This window comes from Carettochelys insculpta, chromosome 25, assembly GCF_033958435.1.
Source record: "Carettochelys insculpta isolate YL-2023 chromosome 25, ASM3395843v1, whole genome shotgun sequence".
Classification (NCBI taxonomy): Eukaryota; Metazoa; Chordata; order Testudines; family Carettochelyidae; genus Carettochelys; species Carettochelys insculpta.
This window is the reverse complement of record NC_134161.1, coordinates 13,393,434-13,415,527: the sequence shown is the minus strand read 5'-3', so window position 1 is coordinate 13,415,527 and position 22,094 is coordinate 13,393,434. Positions and strand designations below refer to the sequence as shown.

Sequence of the window (22,094 nt, the reverse complement as noted above, 5' to 3'; positions counted from 1 at the left end):
AATGGAAACAGTGTTGTTTGGGAGGTCAGAAGATGCTAATAGGGTGGAAGCTGTTAGTGGAGGCCATCGAGCTGGTATTCGATCTATAGACAATCTGAGACCCTGATAAAGTGATGGGTGTGCTAAACACCCTTCTTTCCAGCTGAATAAAAGGAGCAATTACATGTTTCTTTATGAAGTGAGATAACTGACAATTATAGAAACTACTGGCCAAGGCAATAGGCTGCATGGTAAGGCCTGATTAAAAAAATAACCCTGGGAGAGTAAGAGGATTTCCCTGGTACTGGGTTATGAATGCAGGGGCTAGAAGACTGTTTTGACAAGCTGTGTGTGTGAGAGGCAGCCAGCAGCCAGCCAGAGGTATAATCTGTGACCCTGGGAAGGAGAAGAGAGACTGCGTCTTGGGCGCAGAACTGACAAGAGGAGGAAACTTGGAAATAGCAAAGAAACTGCTGTTTTTTTTTTTAAATTATATTTCTACTATAATCAGGGACACAACACTTTGGATTGAACTGAAGAATGTATCTGAGCTGTATAATCAGTTTCTCTCCTTAACGGAAACAATGTCTTTAAAAAGTTTCCATGCAGTTTGAGAGGATTTCACTTTCTGTTTAACCTCATTTTGGTGGAGCTCCCCTTTCTGAAATTAAATGCTATAGTGTTGGACTGCTGTGGTATATTTTGTGCCACAGGGATGTTAAATTTTAATTTTATTATGGCTACTGTTACCAAGTGGTCCAGCTATAGTCGCCTCTTGAACAAGATCCTATGCTTAGGACTAAATCAAGAGTTGTGTTTCCTTTTGTGGGTTCCTGGACCACTGCCCCAAGAAACAGTCATTGGAGGTGTCAAGAAAATTACTCTCTGCATCCCATCCTGAGGTGACATGTACCCAGTTAATATGGGGATAGTTGAAATCTCCCATTATTACTGAGCTTTTTTATTTTAATAGCCTCTGGAATCTCCCTGACCATTTTGCAGTCATTATCACCATCCAGGTAAGGTAGTTGGTAATATGTCCCTACTGCTATATTCTTATTATCAGAGCATCAAATTACTACCCATAGAGATTCTCTGATACAGTTTGATTCATTTAAGATTTTTCCTCATTTTAGTCTACGGTTTCTTTCTCATATAGTGCTGCTTCCCCGCTAGCATTACCTGTTCTGTTCTGATAGACTTTATGCCTTGGTATTCGAACCAGTCCTGATGAGATTTTTGGAAAGATCAGGAGCCAAGTGCTGGACAAGAAGAGGGACAAGGTCTATGAGGTTGACAGTATCAAGTCTCCAGAAAATGTTAACAAAAATTGCACAGTTTTAAACTGCATGCTGAAATGAGTGAGAAGTCAGTAGAGTTATTGGAGTTTGCTGTTGTGATTGCAATTCTCTGTAGGTTTGAGAAGTCAGGCAACTGCCTACAGTATATGCTGGCATCTGGGGAGCTGGACCCAGGGATGCCATAGAGCAGGGTTGGGCAAGATCCAGCCCACAGGCCAGATGTGGCCTGCCAAGCCTTTTGATCCAGCCTGCGTCCTGTCCCTAAGTCTGTAAAGGGGAAGAGCTTCAGGGTCTGCCCTGCCCCACCAGCAAAATCCCTCAGCTCCCATTGTCTGGTTTCATACCCTCCCTTACACTCAGCAAAATCTCTGAGCTCCTATTGGGCAGAAACCAGCCAATGGGAGCTGAGAGATTTTGCTGGAGGTGGGAGCAGTGCACAAAACCAGCCAAGGAGAGCTGAGAAATTTTGCTGGAGAAGGGGGCAGTGCTGCACAGTTTCACAGTTCCCAGTGTCTGGTTACTGGCCGACAAGAGCTGAGAGATTTTGCTGGGAGCGGAGTAGTGCAGCAAAATCTCTGTTCTCATTGTCCAGAACCTGCTTCTAGCACCTGACTTCAACTCCCTTCACTCACTCCAATATCCCTCTCCCAGGTCAGAGTCCTCTCTTGCACCAGAGAGCCAAGAGTATTCCCTCATTTTACCAGATTTCGGGGGATCACAAATGGCAAGGCCCTGACAACTCACCCTCTAAACAACAGAAGCTGAAGAAAACCTCTTTCATACATAGTGCAATGAAGGCACCAGTCATAAGAATAGACTAACAAAGATTCAACATACTTTCCGCATAATTAAAATTAATTGCTATATTTGAAGAAAACTAGGTTGTAATTAAGATAAATATTAATGAAAGTTGTATCTTGTTTTTATGGTTACATATGCTACAGATGGGACAAACAGTTCATGTAACCCTTAAATTGGGTCATTATGAAATCACTGTCAGCTCACCCAGTTCCCACCCTTCTTGAACAGCTAATCTGTGTGCAACATTGGGTGTAAAGTGTCAGAGGGCGACTAGACACGTGTCAAGAGTTTTCACTAATAGATGACTTGATCCAACTCACTGCACTTTAAAATGCTAGTTTGGGTATATAGTACTCCGTTGGCCCCTGATGTCCCCTGTAAGCTGATCATTTAGCAGGTGTTGAGGAGAAGTTCATATGCCACCCAGCTGATTAGCAGAGTGCCTACAGCTTCCCACAGCTGGCAGCATCTATTTCTATTAGTGGTGCATATCTGCACATACCTTGGTGCACATGACAACATTTATTCTGCACATGGATGGAAAAAATTAGAGCCAATGTTGCGTGCGCTGAGCCAGTATGGCTAAGAGAACTGAGAAAAGAGCGTAAGAGAGTTCTTTAAAGTTGAGATATATTAGGACTGATTTCTTGCAGTTGGAGTAGCTGAAGTGGATCCTGAGCCATTTGGAGGAAAGAACAGCAACCTCTCATATTAATTCAAGGAGGCTCACCTATGAATAAGGATCAACAAGGAATCTTCTTTTAGTCTGTCCCCTTGGTATCCTCCTCTGAGCTCAATCATAAAACTTACTCAAGTCTGGTCTGAATTTTGGACTTAGGTTGACCTCGATACATTGCTCATGGCTGTAAAAAATGGCATGTCCATGCAATTGAACCTATAGTTAAGTTGACCTTACTCCCCGGTAGACTGGGCTGACAGAAGGATTCTTGAGTTTACATAGCAACTTCCCAGAAAGATGGATTACCTACATCAATCAAAAACCCCTTCTGTTAGTGTAGGATGTGCCTACACCATGGTTGTGGTATAGCTGCAGTATGGTAGCTGTACTGCTGTAGTGGCTTTAGTGTGGATGTACGTCTGGTATTTGCATTTCCTGGCATTCTCACATTCAGTGGTTCAGGGTGGAAGGCAGCTTCCATTTTCAAACTTTCTGAAGCCATGGGCTCTTTTTCTAAGGCCCTGTCTCCACTGGGAGTCTTTTGCTTCAGCTTAGCAGCATTGGTGCAGATCCCTGGTATAAAAAGAGACTTGCAGAGTCACCTGTGCCTTGTTCCAGGGAAAGGTGCTTTACTGTATAGTCTTGAGGATTACAGTGGAAATATAAAAAGACTAATGTAAAACCAGTTTTTGATAGCCATGTTTTCAGATATATAGACCTTGAAATAGAAAAATAACTTATCAGATTTCTTTTTACATTAATTGATTCAAAGCCACTAATGAGTTCTGCAGACACTCAAAATAAGGTGGTTTGCAGAAACAACGATCTAGTAAAGTAAATCCTTGAGTTACGCAGGGGTTGCGTTCTTGCAACCTCTGCCTAACTCAGATTTTCACACAAGTCGGGGGGAGAGGGAATCAGGCTGCAGCCTGGTTCCCAGCTTCCCTTTACTTGCGGGACTGGGAAACTAACCAGCTCACTAGGGCTGGTCAGTTTCCTGGCTCCCAGAGTGGCAGGGAGCTAGGAACCAGGGCAGCCTGGTTCCGGTCTCCCTGCGGCTTGCAGGACCCAGGAAACCGACCAGCTCATGGCTGATCAGTTTCCTGGTTCCACCAGCTCAGGGCAGCCAAGGAACTAGGATGCTGCTTGGTTCCCAGCTCCCCTCTGCTTGCGGGATCGGGAAACTTAGTTTCCTGGCTGCTTCTCCCTGCCATTCTCCAGCGGCATGGCTGTCAGCCTGACAGCTGCGCCACTGAGGGAAGGCAGGGAGAAGTTTTTAGCTTGCCTAGATGCCCACAGCTGTTGGCAGCCAGGCAAGCTAAAAGCCCCTTCCCCGTGCCTTCCCCCAACGGCAGGGCTGTCCGCCTGACAGCCATGCTATAAGCCTTCTCCCTGCCTTCCTGCAGCTGCGCAACTGCTAGGCTGACAGCCACGCAGATAAGGGAAGGCAGGGGGAAGGAGCCACAGAGCAGCTTCAAGTTGTACTTAATGCATTAAAGCAAGTTACACACAACTTGAAGCTGCATATTTTCAGGGTTTACTGTAGTTACTACAGGTGACTGGGCTCTAGTTTTCCTGGATTCTCTATGTGTCCTGTACAAATCACTGAATTTCTCTGCCTCCGTTCACCCACACTGTAAAATGTATTTACTCTTCTGTAAGCAAGTGAAATCTTCACTATGCTCTCAACACAATCTAAATATATCAGGGCAGATCTTCAGCCACCATAAAACAGCATAGCTCCATTGGACTGGAACTATAATGGAACTATGCCAGTTCATAGAAGGTGAGTCTGACTCTCTGAATGTAGACCAAACTTCTGTTCCTGTGATTTGGCTTTATAGTTGATGCAGAGTCCCAGCAACAATTTAAACCATGCCTTTTGCTTTCCCCAAAGCTTGACTCTTCCTTGTGTTTCTCTGCAGTAATTATATTTGGAAGTCTTTTTGGGGGCCAAAGAGTCATTCTAGCCTTTTTTATATTCAACAGAGAAGAACTATTCCTGCTACTATGAGTTGGCAGGAATGAATCAGCATCTGCCTTCAAAATTCCAAAACATGTTTAAAGAGTGAGTCAGTCAAAAATCTCTGGCACCCTTTTGCACCACCTGTTAATTGATTGTATTGATGCTTGGTTTACTTGATTAAAATCCTTAGAAACCAAATATCTCTCTTTCTCAGGTGTGCATGTAAATAGAATAAGTAACCAAACAAAAAAACATTCAGCATTTATTTTGATGCATTTTGATTGTTTTAGGCAGGTAATTGATTAAAGTATTGGCTGTCCAATTACAGCTATTTAATTAATATGGAAGGCCAAAAACAAAATAAATTGATAAAAAGGAGTGCAAGAAATATTATAATATTAAGATAACTATAGCGAATTGCAGTCTTGTTCAGACTTTGTTATTATTATGAGCAGTGTTGTGTGCTACACAGCGTGTTATGTACAAACTAGTGAGCATATGGTTTGAAAATCAGAGAATTTTTTCAGTTAAACTGACAGGGAGGATTTGATCAGAATAAGAAGAACATTTTATAATAATACTTACCTACATTACAAAGCACATTGAGGTTTTTGGGTGAAATATGCTATAGAAGGTAGGGTAAAATACTATGTTACCAGGATTATTACGAGACATTGCTATGTTACTAATATTATTATAGTAAACCCTTTATTTAATATCTTGTAGGATAGCCTCTTGGACAGCAGTGTTAGATAATTCTCAGCTCTGACCATTGTTCAATGCAGCTAATCATGTTATTTTTTCCCTTGCTAGTAAGATCCTGCACTAAAGTGTCACTCATTGATATGATATTACATTTTTCTTAACTCTTTTTTTCTTTGTCCAGATTTAGGATTGGGTACTATGTGGTGTATATGTACCATCAGTCATGAATGTAATGTTTGTTTTCTTTTCCCCCAGAGTCTAACAGCATGAGTGTATATGAAGTCACATCATATACCCTACTTTCTTCTGTCACCTCTTGGGTTGAGCAACACATGCATGTTTTGTGTTTCTTGGCATAAGGGAGCGAGTAGGAAGCTGTCACCAGTGGTGATAGCATGACATACTGTTTAATAATGTAGAAAAACCTCGTTCCTTTGTTTGTTGTTTTTCAGTGAGGAGATAGTAATTTTTCCATCACTCCCTGGGGTGACATTAGAGTAAAGCTTTCTTGAAGAATTGCTTTGTGCAGTATATGGAAGGCTTATGTAGGATGTACCCACGCAGGTCCTGTAAGACTCCTTCGTTATTCGTGAGATTAGCAGATGGCAGAAAGTGCCTGTTTTTTTTTCCTTTTCCTTTTTTAGCTTGTTCATGACCAACCAAATGCCAGTATTTATGGGAATAAATGATGACTATAATAATTTGCATTTAATATGTAAATAAATGATTGCATCAGTGACGGACCTTCTGCTTTCTTTCTGCTGTTCACGCAGGTGCTGGCATCAGATCAGCCCAACTAGACAGCCAGAATAAAATAAAGTTAATTGGACTTGCTCAGCCTTATGTTCATGCCTAAGTCTATGATTCAGTATGACATTGGAGACAAAGGACTGGGAAGGTGCTGAATGACTGACTAAGCCAATCAGCAAAGCTGTAAATTAAATTTTAGAGATTCTCAATGGCAGCCTGAGAGGCTCCAATAAAATCACAGAGAGTGACTAAAACCTAGTATGGAAGCAATTTGTCAAGATTTCCAGGCTTATATCAATTAGAATTTAAGCTTCATTGTTCTTTCTTTCTGTTAAAAATGTCTAGTTTAATAGTATCTGAAATGGCAGCTGGGATTGCAGATTTGTGCACATGGTCTATGTCCACACCAGAGAGTTTTGTCGGCAAAGCTGGGGTCTACGCACAAAATGAGTCAGAGTCTCTTGATCCCTAGGCTATTAGGGACGGCAATAGCTGTATAGAGTTGTTGCTAGGGAGAAACAAATCCCTTCTGACTAGTGCAGGAGCAACAGTGATGGGCTTCAAAGTGAATCCAGTCCAGCCTTAAGATAATCTATGATCACTGTAATATGGTCACAGAGATCCCATTGAGACTGTCACTTGATAGAATCATGGAATACTAGAAATGGAAGGAACCTCGAGAGGTCATCAAGTCCAGTCTGCCCTCACGGCAGGTCAAGCACCATCTATATCATCCCTGTTAGATATTTATCTAACCTGTTCTTGAACATCTCCAAGAGTGGAGATTTTACCACCACCCTATGCAATTTATTCCAGTGCTTAACTACACTGGCATTTAGGAAAGTCTTCCTAATGTCCAACCTAAACCTCCCTTGCTGCAGTTTAAGTCCATTGTTTCTTATCCTATCATCAGAAGCAAAGGAGAATGATTTTTCTCCCTCCTCCTTGTAACACCCTTTTAGGTACTTGAAAGCTGTGATCATGTCCCCTTTCAGCCTTCTCTTTTCCAAGCTAAACAAACCCAGTTCTTTTAGGGAGTGTCTACAGCCTAATTTCGAAAAAAGCTATTCTGGAAGAGCTATTTCCTTCATGTAGGAAGTCTTTGTTCAATGATACGCCACATGCTGCATTTTGCATAAAGCCAGAGGCCAGCTTGTGGGGTACATAGGGAGTCACATGCACTAACACCACAGTGTCAGATTCCCCCTGCACTCACTGTCTGTGCTGCATTGCTTCTGGTGAATGAAGGTGTGGTCCTGCCTCTCTCCTGGAGCAGCACAGCCTGAGAGCAGCATGAGCTTCCTACCTTGCACTGATCTCGGGCAGTACCAGTCCTGGGGAGGAGGGAGACTGCCTCTGCACTCACCGGAAGCAGCCCAGCAATTCTGCAGGAAGAAGCAGAGCAGGGGAGTGCAGAGGGCAGGGCATTGGTGGAGCAGGGGTGGAAGGGGAAGGAGTATGGGTGGAGCAGATATGGGGATGGGGTGGGAGATGAGTGGGAAGGAGATGAGATGGGGCAGAGTGGGGGCATGGCTGTGGACCCTCTGGAATCCCCACACTAGTTGCCTCTGCATTAAGTATATTTTAGTTATCCATATTCATATTTAAAACCACATTTTCATAAAAATATGAGGGCATGGCATCACAGAAGGATATTTTTAAAACTCCTCTTTCTGCACTGCAATGATTATCATATGCAGCGCTGCAGGATGGGAGGGTCCTTCCCACAGTATCTGTTTCAGCTAGGCCTCTTCAGGAGCTCTGTCAGTTGCAGTTGTTGGCTTATTTAGTCATCTGCCATAGCTAGAAAATACTGTACATCAGGATTTGGGAAGGAGAACCAAGAACAAGTATTTATAAAATTAAGACTTTTTCTGTCCTTGAAGCACATCCCTGCATGTGCTAATAGTAACACCTTTCATCTGGCTGGCTGTTTCAGTTGAAATTGATTGCAATGTGCTCGGCTATTTAACGTCTGGGGTCTCTTTTCTCTCATTATAGCCATGTTACAGAAGATCAACTTGTCTTGAGTGAGTAGAAACATAGCGAACAGATGAATCTATTCAGCCCAGCCCTGCTCCAGTAATTAGCTATCACCATGGAGCACCACAACAGGGAAGAGATGGACTCGAAAGAGGAAAGTCCACAGGTGTGGTCTGAATCTGCCGAGCAGGAACAGAATACTGCTCAGGTGATTAGCATCTCCTAGGAATTTCTCTAATTTATTTCCTAGCATCAGGGAATGAGCTGGGCTTGCTTGCCCAAGAAACTTATATTTATTTTCTGGAACCTCCCATCTTGAATTCCAGAAGATAAGCTTCAGAAGAAATCAAAGCCAAGACATCATTTTTGCAAAGTAAAGCTTTAGCGACTGAGCTGGGTGTGAAACAAGACAGCGATGAGTGAGTTTGCAGACAGCCTGAAACAACAGCTCTGAGAGATATTAACTATCCCTATTCATTTTGAGCAGTGTGATCTGTGGAATCTACCACTGGTCATTTAAGTGTCAGCATTGTCCATGATTTCTCTGCTAGTAAAAGCATACAGGGCAGGGGATGACAGTCACATGAAGCTTTGCACAGTCTTCTGATAGTAGCATCAGAGCATAGCTGGGCTGTGGGTGGAAGCTTGGGAAAGTACCACAACCTCTTTCTTTTTATTTTAAGGGTGGGCAATAAGCGGCTCACAGGTTGGATACAGTTTGCCAGCATTAGCCCCTGGAGGGCAGCCAGCACTGTATTACAGCCACTTGCAGATCTCACTGGCCGTGGATCACTGTTCCCAGCCAAGGATAGCTGCAGAAAGCAGCATGGACTGCACTACTACTTCCCACAGCACCCATTGCCAGAACAGTTCTCTGCAGCCAAAGGGAGCTGTGAGCGGCTGTATATGTGGACATGAATGTAAATAAAGCACTGGCAGCCAACTGGGGCTAACCCCGGTGAGCTTTGTCTGGCCTGTAAGCTGCTTTTTGACAACCCCTGTTCTAATCAGACCTCTGGTTAAAGTTTTATGGTAGTGCAGAGAGCATGATGCCAATAGGAAATATTTTATTTCTAAAGGCCACTAGAGCCAAATCCTTCTCTGATGTGAAAAGTTCATTTGAATTAGTCCAGCTGATGTTATTAAGATTAGTCACATGACTATGACAAGCCTGCAATAAGTATGTAGTAGAGTACTGCTACCATTTTTTCATTGTAAGTACAACACATCTGCTTTTCTTTAATTTTCTAGCACCAAAGTGGATGAGTTCGAAGCATCACTGTCAAGTAATACGTATACAGAATAGTTTTAAAGCTGTGGTTATTATTGGCCTGAGATTTATACAAATCTCATTTACTTTTCCCTTTCACTCTGCATTCCACTCAGTTTGGACAGCAAAACTAAGACTGATCAGTTTCACATTAATTTCAAATCAGTTTATTGTTTACTGCTTAAATATTAGTAAGATGTGAGTAAGACCTTGGAATCTTGGTTGTCCAAATAACTTGCTCTCTGAACTTTGCAGGAAATTACATTTCCCTGTACCTCAGCTCCTCCAGCTGTAAAATGGGAATAACAATGCTTCCTCTGCCCTTCATAAATAGGTATTGTGCAGATTCATTAGTATTTCCACAGCATGCTGGAAATGAAAGGCACTGTATGTACGCTAAATATTACTCTCATAATTATTACTAGTTTTAAGTTACATTTTATTTTACAAGATCTACAGTTGCCTAAACTAAGATGGTCAAGTTTCTTCTTAGAATAAATATCTCCAAAAACCAAACAAAATCACTTATTTTATAAGAAGTGTTAATAAAATAATACGAATTTTATTTCAAACTCTGTGAAAATACAGTGTCTGCATTTACTCTGGCTAAGATACTTTGGAAACAGAAATCTAAAGTTAGGTTCCTAATTCCATATTTAGGCATCTAAATAAATGGCCCAGTTTTAAAAAATGATGAGCACTCAGCTAAGCGTTGTCAGGAAAAGAACACTTGCTTATTGGCAACAAGGTGGAGAACGCAAACTCATTTCAGACAGGCACTGAACAGTTGGACGACTATGGACAACATTTTCAGTTACAACTTGGTGAGACACAAACAGCTGGCCTGAGGTGGAATCTCTTTATCCCATTAGCAGCTTTAGGAGCTATCCAATAATTTTTGTGGTTATATTTTTCCCAATTAAGTAGCTTTATGCATGTACATCTTCCAGATAGTTCCACATACCACATTCTAACATTACAGATGGAGTATCACTTGCAGAAGCATTAGTAAGTTAATGAATGTTTCATTATTGAAACAAGAACTCAGTATTTACTGTCCAAATGTGCAGAATTGAATAAATGAACAAATCTAAATTCACAAAACGATATTAAACTAAATTGAGAATGTAAAAATTAACAAGTCTTGTACTGTGTCACATCAACTTCTTTTTGCAAAAAGTAGAAGGGAGAAGAATGATCCAAGAACTAATGTTAGGAAAGACAGTGTATAAATATTTATGCGTCTAGTTAAAAAGTGGAGGAAAAAGGGAAGTATACAGTGATTTTTATGTCCTGGTTTCTACCATGCTGGCATTTAGTTTAGAATACTCTGTCTAAATTATACAGTATTTTTTGTGTTATGTCCATAACAAGTGGCTATGTAGATTGGACTCAGCAGATCTTTACATGGTGAATATGGCTGTAATGAGTGTGCTTGTGGATACTTTCACATAGATATTTATTTTAGTATATTATCTTCATTTCTTCTCCAGGTGCACTTTGTCCCTGAAGGTGGAGCAGTGGCACAAATTGTATACAGTGATGACCAGGACCGTCCCCCGCAGCAGGTCGTCTACACAGCAGACGGCACCTCTTACACCTCAGTGGACACCTCAGAGCACACATTGGTTTACATCCATCCTGTGGAGACTACGCAGGCATGTATCATTCCATATCCATCCCCTTTCTGCCCCCTGTGGGCTGGACAGAGCAGTAATTGAATTCAGACTTAAAAGACAGCTACCTACAAAGTTGGGTGATTTGTATGATGTCCGTCAGCTGTGCGCAACCACATCTCTCTAACCACCGGTGAAGAGGGAGTATGTATGGTTCATTTTAGTGAACTGTGCCTTTGTGTTAATGGAGCTGGGGTTATTAACCACAAAGTACTGGCTATTTCACTTCAGTTAGGTGGGCTTGTAATTAAATCAAAGATTTATTTTTTAAACACTTGTAATACCTCTAGAAATTGTGACTGCACTATGTTCCTAAAAGCTGTAGGCTGTGAATACATAGGAGAAGGAGGAGGTGCTACTTAATCCATAGTTTTCTTGGAAACAGTCTCCTTATTTTGCACAGCACAGTTCTGGTAATTAATAGTAATAGATTTGGCACCAGTATAGCGCTTTTTGCCTCAGCATCTTGAAGCATCAGCTCTAACCCAGTAGTCCTTATTTAGGCATTTCAGAGGCCTGATGTTTGTCCTGCATAATTATTAGCTTAAATAAATATCTAATAACTGCTGCTTCTGATGGTATGTATTTTATGTGATAGATAATGAAAAATGCTATATAAATGTAAAATTATTTTCCTTTTATGGAGCTGCCATTAGTTTATATGGCAGTCATTTATTTCAGTTTATTTCTACATATGTAGGGTTACTGATGTAAGCTGAATACAGCTGCCACCCACATAATATGCACTTTAGAACTTAAATAAAATAAATAATTCTTGCATAGGTTGCCTCTTAACAAGAGGGTAATTCTCCCTGTGTGATTTGGCAGTACACAGAGGCCTGACTGATAAGCCATTATTGTTTTGTTTAGACTCTGTTTACAGACCCATCCCAAGTGGCTTATGTCCAGCAGGATGCTACAACGCAGCAGGTGAGAAGCACTTTTTTTCTGCTGGATCCTGACTACCACAGGGAAACAATTGTCAGGGCAAGTAAAGGCGCTCTGTTGTGGCTTGTGCATTCTACTGTGGTACTTGGAGTTATGTCCAGATCAAATGGTATTCTCTTTCAGTCATTTAGTACCAGCTTCTTGGTGAGCACGAGCAACCAATCTTATAATAACAAGCCAGTGTTATCTTGATGGAAGTATGTATAAATGAATAGAAAAATTGTAAGAAAATTCAGTTTTAAATATTAAAGAGATGTTATTGCTAGTCCCTTTTTTTTTCTTCCTAAATATGAAAAATCACTCAACAGTGTCCCTTCAAATGGGAGAACAGAGCTGTGTGATTTTTCTTTTTTCTTTTCTTTTCTTTTCTTTTCTTTTCTTTTGATTTTTAGGTAGACAGGGCTTCTAGTTTTTGTCCTGCAGGGTCTGATCCAAAGACCATTAAAGTCAATGGAGTCTTTCTGCTGATATCAGTGGACTATGGATCAAATTCTTAATTTGCCAATCATTTCTCAGGTATTTCTTAGGAAAATGATTGTAAAGGCTAAATACTTAAATTATTTGGTCCATGCCTGATATGTGTGTTCCAGGCTTTCTCTCTGATGTGCTAGCAGTTTGAAATTGACTAAGAGTAGCATGAAACTGAGAGCTGTGGTTGTGAAATCTGGGTGATGAAAGATTTCTTTTTTCTTGTGTGGGTGGGTGAAGGATTATTTTTCATTTTGTCTAATATGTATCTAGGGATTGGATAGTTCAAAGAAATGGTAATGAGATATGGATACTTTCACTTCTAAATTATTGGTTTAAAGTCATCCCTGTTCATTTTTTATTTAAAAAACCGTCATCATTTGACAGCTATGTGGTGGCCTATGTGAAGTGAGATTGTAGGTCTCAATCAGTTCCACATTATAAAGACTACCACTGCAATTGATTCAAACCTGCAGCCTTGCTGAAAATCTCAGAAGAGATTCAAAAGAATGAACAGACACCAAGAACAAGCTCCTTTCTCACTGCTAGGAGACCCTCCAAATCAGGACTGAGACACATGGGTAGGCAACAGCATGAAGGACATTTACAGTGCTCCTGTTGCGTGGATAGAAGCATAGTTGTTATTCTGGCATTTTTTTTTACAGGACTGGATTCACATTTAAAAATAACAAACAAACCCCACCCATGTTATTGTCTGTTTAATCTGTGTTTTTTCAGCAGGCTTTTAGCTGTAAATACATGATCAAACTTAAAACCAGAATCCTTATGTACACAGTGCAGGTTATGAACTTAAAACACAACAAAAAGACTGGCTCCCACCACCACACACTGTATCTTCCAATAAAGACAGGATATAGTAAGTGAGGCCTAAGCATTTTATTTCAATATCCTCAAGGTCCCTCCCATGCACCAACATTTTTTGTAACATAACTTTCCCAGGCTAGGGCTTGCACTTGTTTGTGAACTGTTATCCTTTCATTAGGGTAGCTACTGCTTCTGCATGTGTTATACATACACATTTCCTGTCAAAACAAAACAGCAGTCAAGTAGCACTTTAAAGACTAACAAAATAATTTATTAGGTGAGCTTTCATGGGACAGACCCACTTCTTCAGACCATAGCCATACCAGAACAGACTCAATATTTAAGGCACAGAGAACCAAAAACAGTAATCAAGGAGGCCAAATCAGAAAAAAATTATCAAGGTGAGCAAATCAGAGAGCAGAGGGGCTAGGGGGGGAAGTCAAGAATTAGATTAAGCCAAGTATGCCAAAGAGCCCCTATAATGTCCCAGAAAATTTGCATCCTTGTTTCAAACCACGTGTTAATGTGTTGAATTTGAAATCTCTGAAATAATCATAGCATTTAAAATTATAATGAAGGCTTCTCCTGTCTTTTGGAAGAACTTCATTTCAAAAACCTGTTCCAAGATTCTTTTTGTAATGTTGATTCCTTGCAATGCATGTAATAGAGATAAGAGTAACAATTTGTTTGCAGTGTGATACAGATGGAGGTGCTATATGCACAGACACAAGCTTTGCGTGAAATCCTCATTGCTGGCAGGTCTGGAGTGATACTGCTGAATAGTGCTGCCTATTGCATTGCTATTTGGCACCAGGAAATGTCAACAGCAGATAGTTAATTTCAGTTGTCTAGTTGGGAGCATCCTGGTCATTTCCACACTGTTCTTTGCAGCTGTAATTTTAAAGCAATTTTATAAATTAGATTAATTAAAACAACAACAAGCTCCAGGAAACTAGGAACTTAAATATCCATGTACGTTTTGATGGTTTTTTGTCTGTTCCCTGAGAGAACAGTTTGCAGCCTTACGGGGAATTGCACTAATTTACAGCTATTTAATAAACTGGCAATATATCCGTTCTGTTGTGCCTACTTTTGCCCATAGCAAAGCCTGTGTGGTTCTAGTATTATTTCTTTTAGAGCAGAACCAGTACTAGAAAACATATGTATCTTCTCCATATATATATTTGAGTGAGTTTCTCCTTTTCTATTGTTGACTGCACACCTTGTGGTCTAGTAACAGAGAGGAAGCCGTGCTAGTCTATATGCTATCAAAACAAAAAGCAGTCAAGTAGCACTTTAAAGACTAGCAAAATAGTTTATTAGGTGAGCTTTTGTGGGACAGACCCACTTCTTCAGACCATAGCCAGACCAGAACAGACTCAATATTTAAGACACAGAGAACCAAAAACAGTAAGCAAGGAGGACAAATCAGAAAAAGATAATCAAGGTGAGCAAATCAGAGACTAATTCTTGATCTTCCCCCCCCCCCACCCCTCCACTCTCTGATTTGCTCACCTTGATTATCTTTTTCTGATTTGTCCTCCTTGCTTACTGTTTTTGGTTCTCTGTGTCTTAAATATTGAGTCTGTTCTGGTCTGGCTATGGTCTGAAGAAGTGGGTCTGTCCCACGAAAGCTCACCTAATAAACTATTTTGCTAGTCTTTAAAGTGCTACTTGACTGCTTTTTGTTTTGATCTTGTGGTCTGTTTTTTGATAATCATTTAATTCTCACAGAAATTTAAATTTAATTCTCTACAGATGGATGAGGGTTTGTGTCTCAGTTGAAAGACTTCTAATATAGTTGTAGGCAACACTAGCACCAGTGCAGTGTTAATGATCCAGAACCCTTTTCCTCACATTCAGGAATGCTTGGGTCCAGGTGCTTGGTTCAGGCTCATCATCTCTACCAAAAACACCTTTAGAATTCTGCCTTGAAGTGCTCCAAGAAGCTTTGCATGCAGGGACACTGCCTGTGTGTAAGTGACTGATAGAAAAATGATGCTCTGCTAAAATGAGTGCCTATGGTTTTAGGTAACTGTGCTCTTGCCTGCTGCTGCTCAGAGCATGAATCCCACCAATCTCTCCGTGCTCGGCAACGTTGCCGAAACCCCACAGCAAATGGCTCTGGAGCAGGGTCCACAAGCAGACAGAGTAAGTTTTCAGGACCCCATTTCTTTTAAATGTAGAGGTTTTCTGATTTCACTGCTCTGTGGAAATAGATAATTAAATATGACATGGGAAATAATATAAAAAAATGTTTTAGTGAAGGCATTTATAGCATTCTACAGTCTTATCGTGCAATGTGGAGCTTTTTTTGAGAGAGTGAGGGATATTTGTTTAATGTGTCATTGAAACATGCTCTAGGGATTGTTGTAACTGAAGCAATCATTTTAAAATATTCTCTCAAGACTTTGAATATAAAATTCAGTAATCCCTATTATTGTATATGACCAGTGTCTATTGGTCTCTTTTTGGTAGTTTAATAAGACAGATTTTACAATATATAATCTTTCTATGATATAACTCTTTTGGAGCTAGGATATTATTGTACATTGTATAGAATTTACCTCTGCTTTCTGTGTGGGAGAAGAGAAGGAAAATCTGTGTTAAAATCAGAACTAAAACCAAGTCCCCTTTAGCTGTTTAGAACCAGCCTCCTTGTCTTGCGTTGTTAGGGTTTTAGATCTTAATTATCTGCTGCCTCATTGAATTCTGTCTTTGTATCTGGGTGAGAGAGAGAGATCTGAACTTTGTTGCTGTGTGTATGCAAGAGGTTTTTTTCATTTGCTTTTGTGGTAGGAGGGAGACCATTTGCCAGAGCATTGAATGAGTATATTTTATAGATTAAAACAGATCGTGGAGACCCAAGGTACTTTCTTCAAGCATGGATAGGGAATGGGACTTGTTTATTTGCTAAGACTCACTGGGAAGATCCAAAATTCTCCTTTCATTGGTGCATCCTCCTGAAATGGCACTATTTTATGAAGCTGGGTAGATGTTTTCACAAACCACCTACCCAGCAGAGTTCTCAGTATAATGAAGCATTCCAGAGCACATAGTCTCAGCAGCCCTATACACATGATGGTTTTTCTCCCTCATTCTCTGGTTACCAAAGAAAATAAAGAGGCGAAGAGTAGACTAGAAATAATCTTGGTTACTTTCCTTTGTGATAGAAGTGATGATCTAGTTGTGATCTTTGATCCCCTTTAGTTAGGAGAGACATCTAACTCTGTGATGTGAATTCTTTCCTCAGGCATCATTACCAGGGCATAACCAAGTATTACCTCCTATGGAGGCAGTGGATGGTTCTGATCCTTTAGCGCCTCTGCAGAACCCAATGGGTAGGATGGAAACAAAAGAGGAAGATGATGAGGATGACGATGATGATGAAGATGAAGACGAAGATGGGGAAGACACCGACTTGGATGAATGGGACCCAGATCCACCTCGACCCTTTGATCCTCACGATCTGTGTAAGTAGAAGAGGAAGCTTTGAATTTATTGCCCCTCCACCCTTCCCCAGCCATTTGGGAAGTAGAGTCGAAGACCATGCAGGGATTTTGAAATCATAGCCAACATCGTGGATTGCATCTGAACCATATACACTCACACCAGCCTGGCTGATTTTGATGGTGGACAGCTGCATTCTCCCCTAACTGGAGTCTCTGAGAATCTTTTAAGGAGTGAGTGCACTGTTCGCTATTTCATTTTAAGATGGCAACCTTCTTAAAGCATAAACCGACTATTGGCTTGAGTGTTGTGTTACCTACAGTAATTTCTGTCAAATATTCAGGTCAGAGACGCTTAAAGGAATATCACATCTTGTGTGTAAGGGCCTTTCTTTATGCCAGTGCATGGGAATTCATGTCCATTGTTCACGTCCTCTCTGTGTGTTGCAGGGTGTGAAGAATGTAATAACGCACATCCCTCGGTGTGTCCGAAACATGGACCCTTGCACCCAATCCCAAACCGGCCGGTGCTTACCAGAGCAAGAGCCAGCCTCCCACTGGTTCTCTATATAGACCGGTTCTTGGGGGGAGTGTTCTCCAAAAGACGCATTCCCAAACGCACACAGTTTGGCCCCGTGGAGGGACCATTGGTCAGACAAACTGAACTGAAAGACTGCTACATCCATTTAAAGGTAACTGTGTGTGTGAGAGCAAGAGAGAGACCTTACTGCTCCTTGTTTTTCTGCCCTAGAATCTGTTGTTCTGACTTTATTAGAGCTGTTCTCCTGACACTTTCATCTCACTGCAGCATAACTGTTCCCTAGCTCATGCAGCCAGAGTGCTACTTTGTCCTCCAGGGTAGTGCCAGGAGCCACAAAATAGTAAAGGTGCAGATCCTGATCCCATTATGCTGTGATGTTTCTCTCTCATGGCACTGAGTGCTGTGATTCACTCTTAGTACATTATGGGCACAAACCTTGCAACTCCATCTCAGAACATTTTGCAGCCATTGCCTTTGGGTATGCTGCGACTTGAGTTGCAACATTTTCTCTTTCTGCCTCTTCTTCCCCAATCTTCTACATGGAAAGGGATTTTCTCCCCTTTTCATGTCTGTTTGGCTAGAAGAGGATGCATTGAATGGCTCTGATCTATTTGCTTACTGATTTGCACATAGGGCATACGCTTGTATTCAGTGGAGGCAAGACCACAAAGAGCTTTGAGAATCTGCAGAAGCACAGACTGAGGATCACTGGTCCATACAACCTAATATGTTAGGTCTTTTCCATTTCCAGCTGCCATGGCCCATTTGTAGTGGTACATCAGGTAGAGAAATATGGTCAGTGCAATGAACATACAGCTTCCAGTCACCATCCATGGTGGCTTCACTGTCTATGCATGTCCCTGATGATCCTAGATCCCATCATATCTCTTCTTAAGTGTTTTCTTAAGTTCCATCTGTTGCCAGAATCCTGTGGGCAAAGTGAACATCTCTGCTCTGGCTGCATTACCTCCCTCATGGAGAAGCTGTAGTTCTCATAAGAGATTTTTAAAGGCTTTGTATTTTGTGATCACTGTGGAATGTTGACTACCCTTGTGCATTTTGCTTTTTGGCTCAGGTGTCTCTTGAGAAGGGTGACAGAAAAGACAGAGATTTACAAGAGGACCTGTGGTTTGAGCTCTCCAGTGAGGCGCTTTGTAATTGGATGATGTTTGTGCGTCCAGCCCAGAACCACCTGGAGCAGAACCTGGTGGCATACCAGTATGGCCACCATATTTATTATACAACAATTAAGAATGTGGAGCCCAAACAGGAACTGAAGGTATGAGATTCCTCACACTCATGACCCCACTTTATATTGGGAAAGAAAGTGAATTGAATTGTACAAAATATCCTAAATACTCAATTCGGTTTTGTTCCCATCTGAATTGCACTTTCTTAATGATTTTAGCTAGCTAAAGCATATAGGGGCCTGATCCACCACCCACTGAAGTAAGGAGAAAGACTGTCGTTCATTTCTATGGGCTTTGGATCAGACCCTAAGGGTATGTCTACACATCAGCCTTATCCCAAAATACCCTATTCTGCAATAGCTTATTTCAAAATAAGGCTGTTGGACACAAAAATAGCCCGCAGCTATTTCGAAACAGAGTCATTGGACACACAATGCCTTATTTCAAAATAGGTTCTATTCCCTATCTACACAGCTCCTGTTTTGAAAGAGCTGTTTCAAAGTAGGCACTGTTCCTCATGGAACGAGGTTTACCAATTTTGGAAATAAGCCAACTGCTATTTTGAAATTATTTTGAAATACTGGTTGCGGTACGTAGATGCAAAATAATGGCGTTATTTTGAAATAACTGTACTGTAATGACCTACCCTTTGTAAGGAAGCTTAAAATAAATGTATACAAATGATCTCTCCTTCTCTTTCTAATAGTATACTCCTAGCAGTCATCTTGGCTTGTACGCCATTGACTATACAGTAAACTCTTTGGGTGCATCTACACTAGCCGGCTACTTCGAAGTAGCTGGCACAACGTCGAAATAGCATGCGTCGCGTCTACGTGCACCATGTGTTATTTCGACATTGAAATCGACGTTAGGCGGCAAGACGTTGAAATCGCTATTCCTATCCAAAGATGGCAATAGTGCCCTACTTCAACGTTCAACGTCGAAGTATGGCGTGTGTGGACAATCCGCGTCCCACTACGTCGAAATAGCGGGGTCCTCCATGGCAGCCATCAGCTGAGGGGTTGAGAGACGCTCTGTCCAGCCCCTGCGGGGCTCTGTGGTAGCCGCATGCAGCAGCCCTTAGCCCAGGGCTTCTGACTGCTGCTGCTGCTACTGCTGCAGCTGGGGGTCCATGCTGCGTGCGTGGGGTCTGCAACTGGTTGTTGGCTCTGTGGATCTCGTGCTGTGCAGGCTGTGTGTGTCTGGGAGGGGCCCTTTAAGGGAGCGGCTTGGGGCTTTGCTGGCCCCTTATTTCAATGGGGAGCGCTTGTGTGTGTGGATGCTCTGCATTTCCTTCCGGGGCGGCTCCTTTCATCGTTCTCCATCGCTACTTCGACATTGAACGTCGATGGCACCAGCCCTGGAGGACATGTAGACGATACGCATCGAAGTAGCCTATTTCGATGTTCTCACGTCGAAATAGGCTACTTCGACCTAGTGTGCTAGTGTAGACGTAGCCTTTCAGTAAACTGTATTCTCAAAATGCACTGTAAGCAATTTTAACCATAAGGAAATTTTAGTCACATTTTCCCTAAGTACAGTATAGTGGAAGTAGATACAAATAAATCTGCAAATACAGTATAAGTTTACAGTGTACAATACCACTGTCATTGGTAAATAAAGTACTCTGCATACCTTTTTGTTTGTTTCTTAATATCTAATCTTGTTTTTCTTCAGTGTTATGCATTGCTAGATATACATCTCTGTTTTCCAGAATATTTGACTATCTGTCAACCTCCTGGTCCTGGGGTGGTGGATATGAAAGGGTTTTACTGTAGCTAGTACTGCAGCAGCTTTAGGCCTTCTAGCTCTGTCTTTCTCTTCCCCTTTGCCCCACCCATATATGAATGTCATTAGTTGTTGGTGTACTGCAACTCTGTAAACTAAAGAGGTCTCTTGCCTCACCAAATTTTCCTGTGATTTTTGAAGCTTACAGTCTGCACATGGAATCTAATTTTTCTATTTCTGGTTAAGAACAACACAGTTACTTTTTGTCCCAGATTGAAAACATTTTAATTAAATTTAATTTAGCATGGGATGGTTGGGAGAAGCTGCCTTAATTTCAAATATCAATCTTGAGAACTAGAGGGCAGTTAGACAGCTATTGCTGTTGTCAGGGATTTTCTTGCTGTTCTGTATGTCCTTCTCTCTCTCTCTCTCAGGCCTTGAATACTCATTGAATTTTCAATAATTCAATGTAAACCTGTTTTAAACCCATATAGTTAAATCAGTGCAAAACATGGTGTGTAGATACTTTTATTTTGATGAAACAGAACAAAAAAAAGTCACTATTTTAAATCTGTTCCAAATTGTTTTAAGTGGAATCAATATAATCGTGGTTATATCAGCTGAAGAGCGTCCTGTTCCTTTTTAACTAAACCAGGGGTGTCCAAACCTTTGTCACTGTGGAACACACAGCAACGTTTGTGTGTTCCAGGGGGGGGCAAACAAAAAATATCCCCAAACCACCACCCCCCAGCTTAAACCCCTTGCAGTGCCAAACCGGCCCCATGCCCCCAGACCCCCCTTGAGTCCCCCACAGCCCCAGCCTAAGACCCCTGGCAGCCCCAAACTGCCCCTGCCCTCAGCCTTAAACCCTCCACAGCCTTAAACTGTCCCCTGCCCATTCCCAGGCTTAAGCCCCCTTGCAGCCCCAAACTCCTCTACCGCTGCCCTCCCAGGGCCAGCAGCTGCTCCACGGCCCAACCTCTGAGGCTTTGTGGCAGCTGGCCCAGTGCAAGCTGGTCCCACTGCAGCAGCTGGCCTCATGGGCCAGCTAAAAAGGCTCCATGGACTGCCTTTTGGAATCCCTGGACTAGACCAATGTGAAATCTCACTTTGGCTAACCCAGCACAAATTTGCCTGTAGAGATGCCCTTAATCTTGTTTCATGCATTAGCAGCGTCAAAATGAGGCTGATAATTAAAAGTTAAAACAGCTCTGTAGTTCATTTTCCTTTCTCTAATTAGACATTCATGAAACAGCAAGTTCTGTGTAAGAATGAAGCCAGGAGGCTCATTAAAGCAGAAGCTCACTTTGCTTGACAGACTCATGGACCTTGGTTATTAATGAGCTGTTGGTTTCCCTTACCCAGAAACGTTTCTTATGTTTCTTTAGACTGGAGTAAAAGTGAGTCTTACTCGCAAAAGCTCATTATCTGATAAATCTGCTAGTATTTAAGATGCTACAGGACTGCTTGTTTCTTGTGAAGCTACAAACTAACATGGCTCCCCCTCTTAGACTAGTCCCGGGGGTAGCCATATTGGTCTCTATCTGCAAAAAACAGCGAGAAGTGCTGCGGCATCTTCTAGACTAACAGAGTTATTGGATCATAAGCTTTCGTAGGCAAAGACCCACTTTGTCGGATGCATGGTGTGGAAGTTCCAGAGGCAGGTATAAATATGCAGGCACATGAAAAAAGGGGAGTACCAATCAAGAGGAAGGTCAGAGTTAATGAGGTCAATTAAGTCAGGGAGGATGTGGCCCACTTCCAGCAGCTTGTATGGAGGTGTGTACACTGAGAGAGGAGCAACTGCTTTTGTAGCTGGCCAGCCGTTCGCAGTC

The 22,094-nt window shown here is 41.7% G+C and overlaps 1 protein-coding gene across 4 annotated transcripts in view; it reads left to right on the top strand.

Annotated features, from left to right (window-relative positions):
• Nucleotides 1-22,094, top strand: part of PRDM10 (PR/SET domain 10) — a 74,209-nt gene that overhangs the window by 5,522 nt on the left and 46,593 nt on the right. For 2 of the 4 annotated variants that reach the window (XM_074976974.1, XM_074976976.1), the window contains exons 2-8: nt 8,183-8,372; nt 10,928-11,092; nt 11,981-12,040; nt 15,383-15,502; nt 16,605-16,824; nt 17,251-17,492; nt 18,417-18,620. In XM_074976974.1, the coding sequence (XP_074833075.1) occupies nt 8,280-8,372; nt 10,928-11,092; nt 11,981-12,040; nt 15,383-15,502; nt 16,605-16,824; nt 17,251-17,492; nt 18,417-18,620 (1,104 nt within the window). In that variant the 5' untranslated portion in view covers nt 8,183-8,279. Of the gene's footprint in view, nt 1-8,182; nt 8,373-10,927; nt 11,093-11,980; nt 12,041-15,214; nt 15,328-15,382; nt 15,503-16,604; nt 16,825-17,250; nt 17,493-18,416; nt 18,621-22,094 lie in introns of those variants that run through there. The other 2 variants (XM_074976975.1, XM_074976977.1) reach the window with 2 other exon arrangements.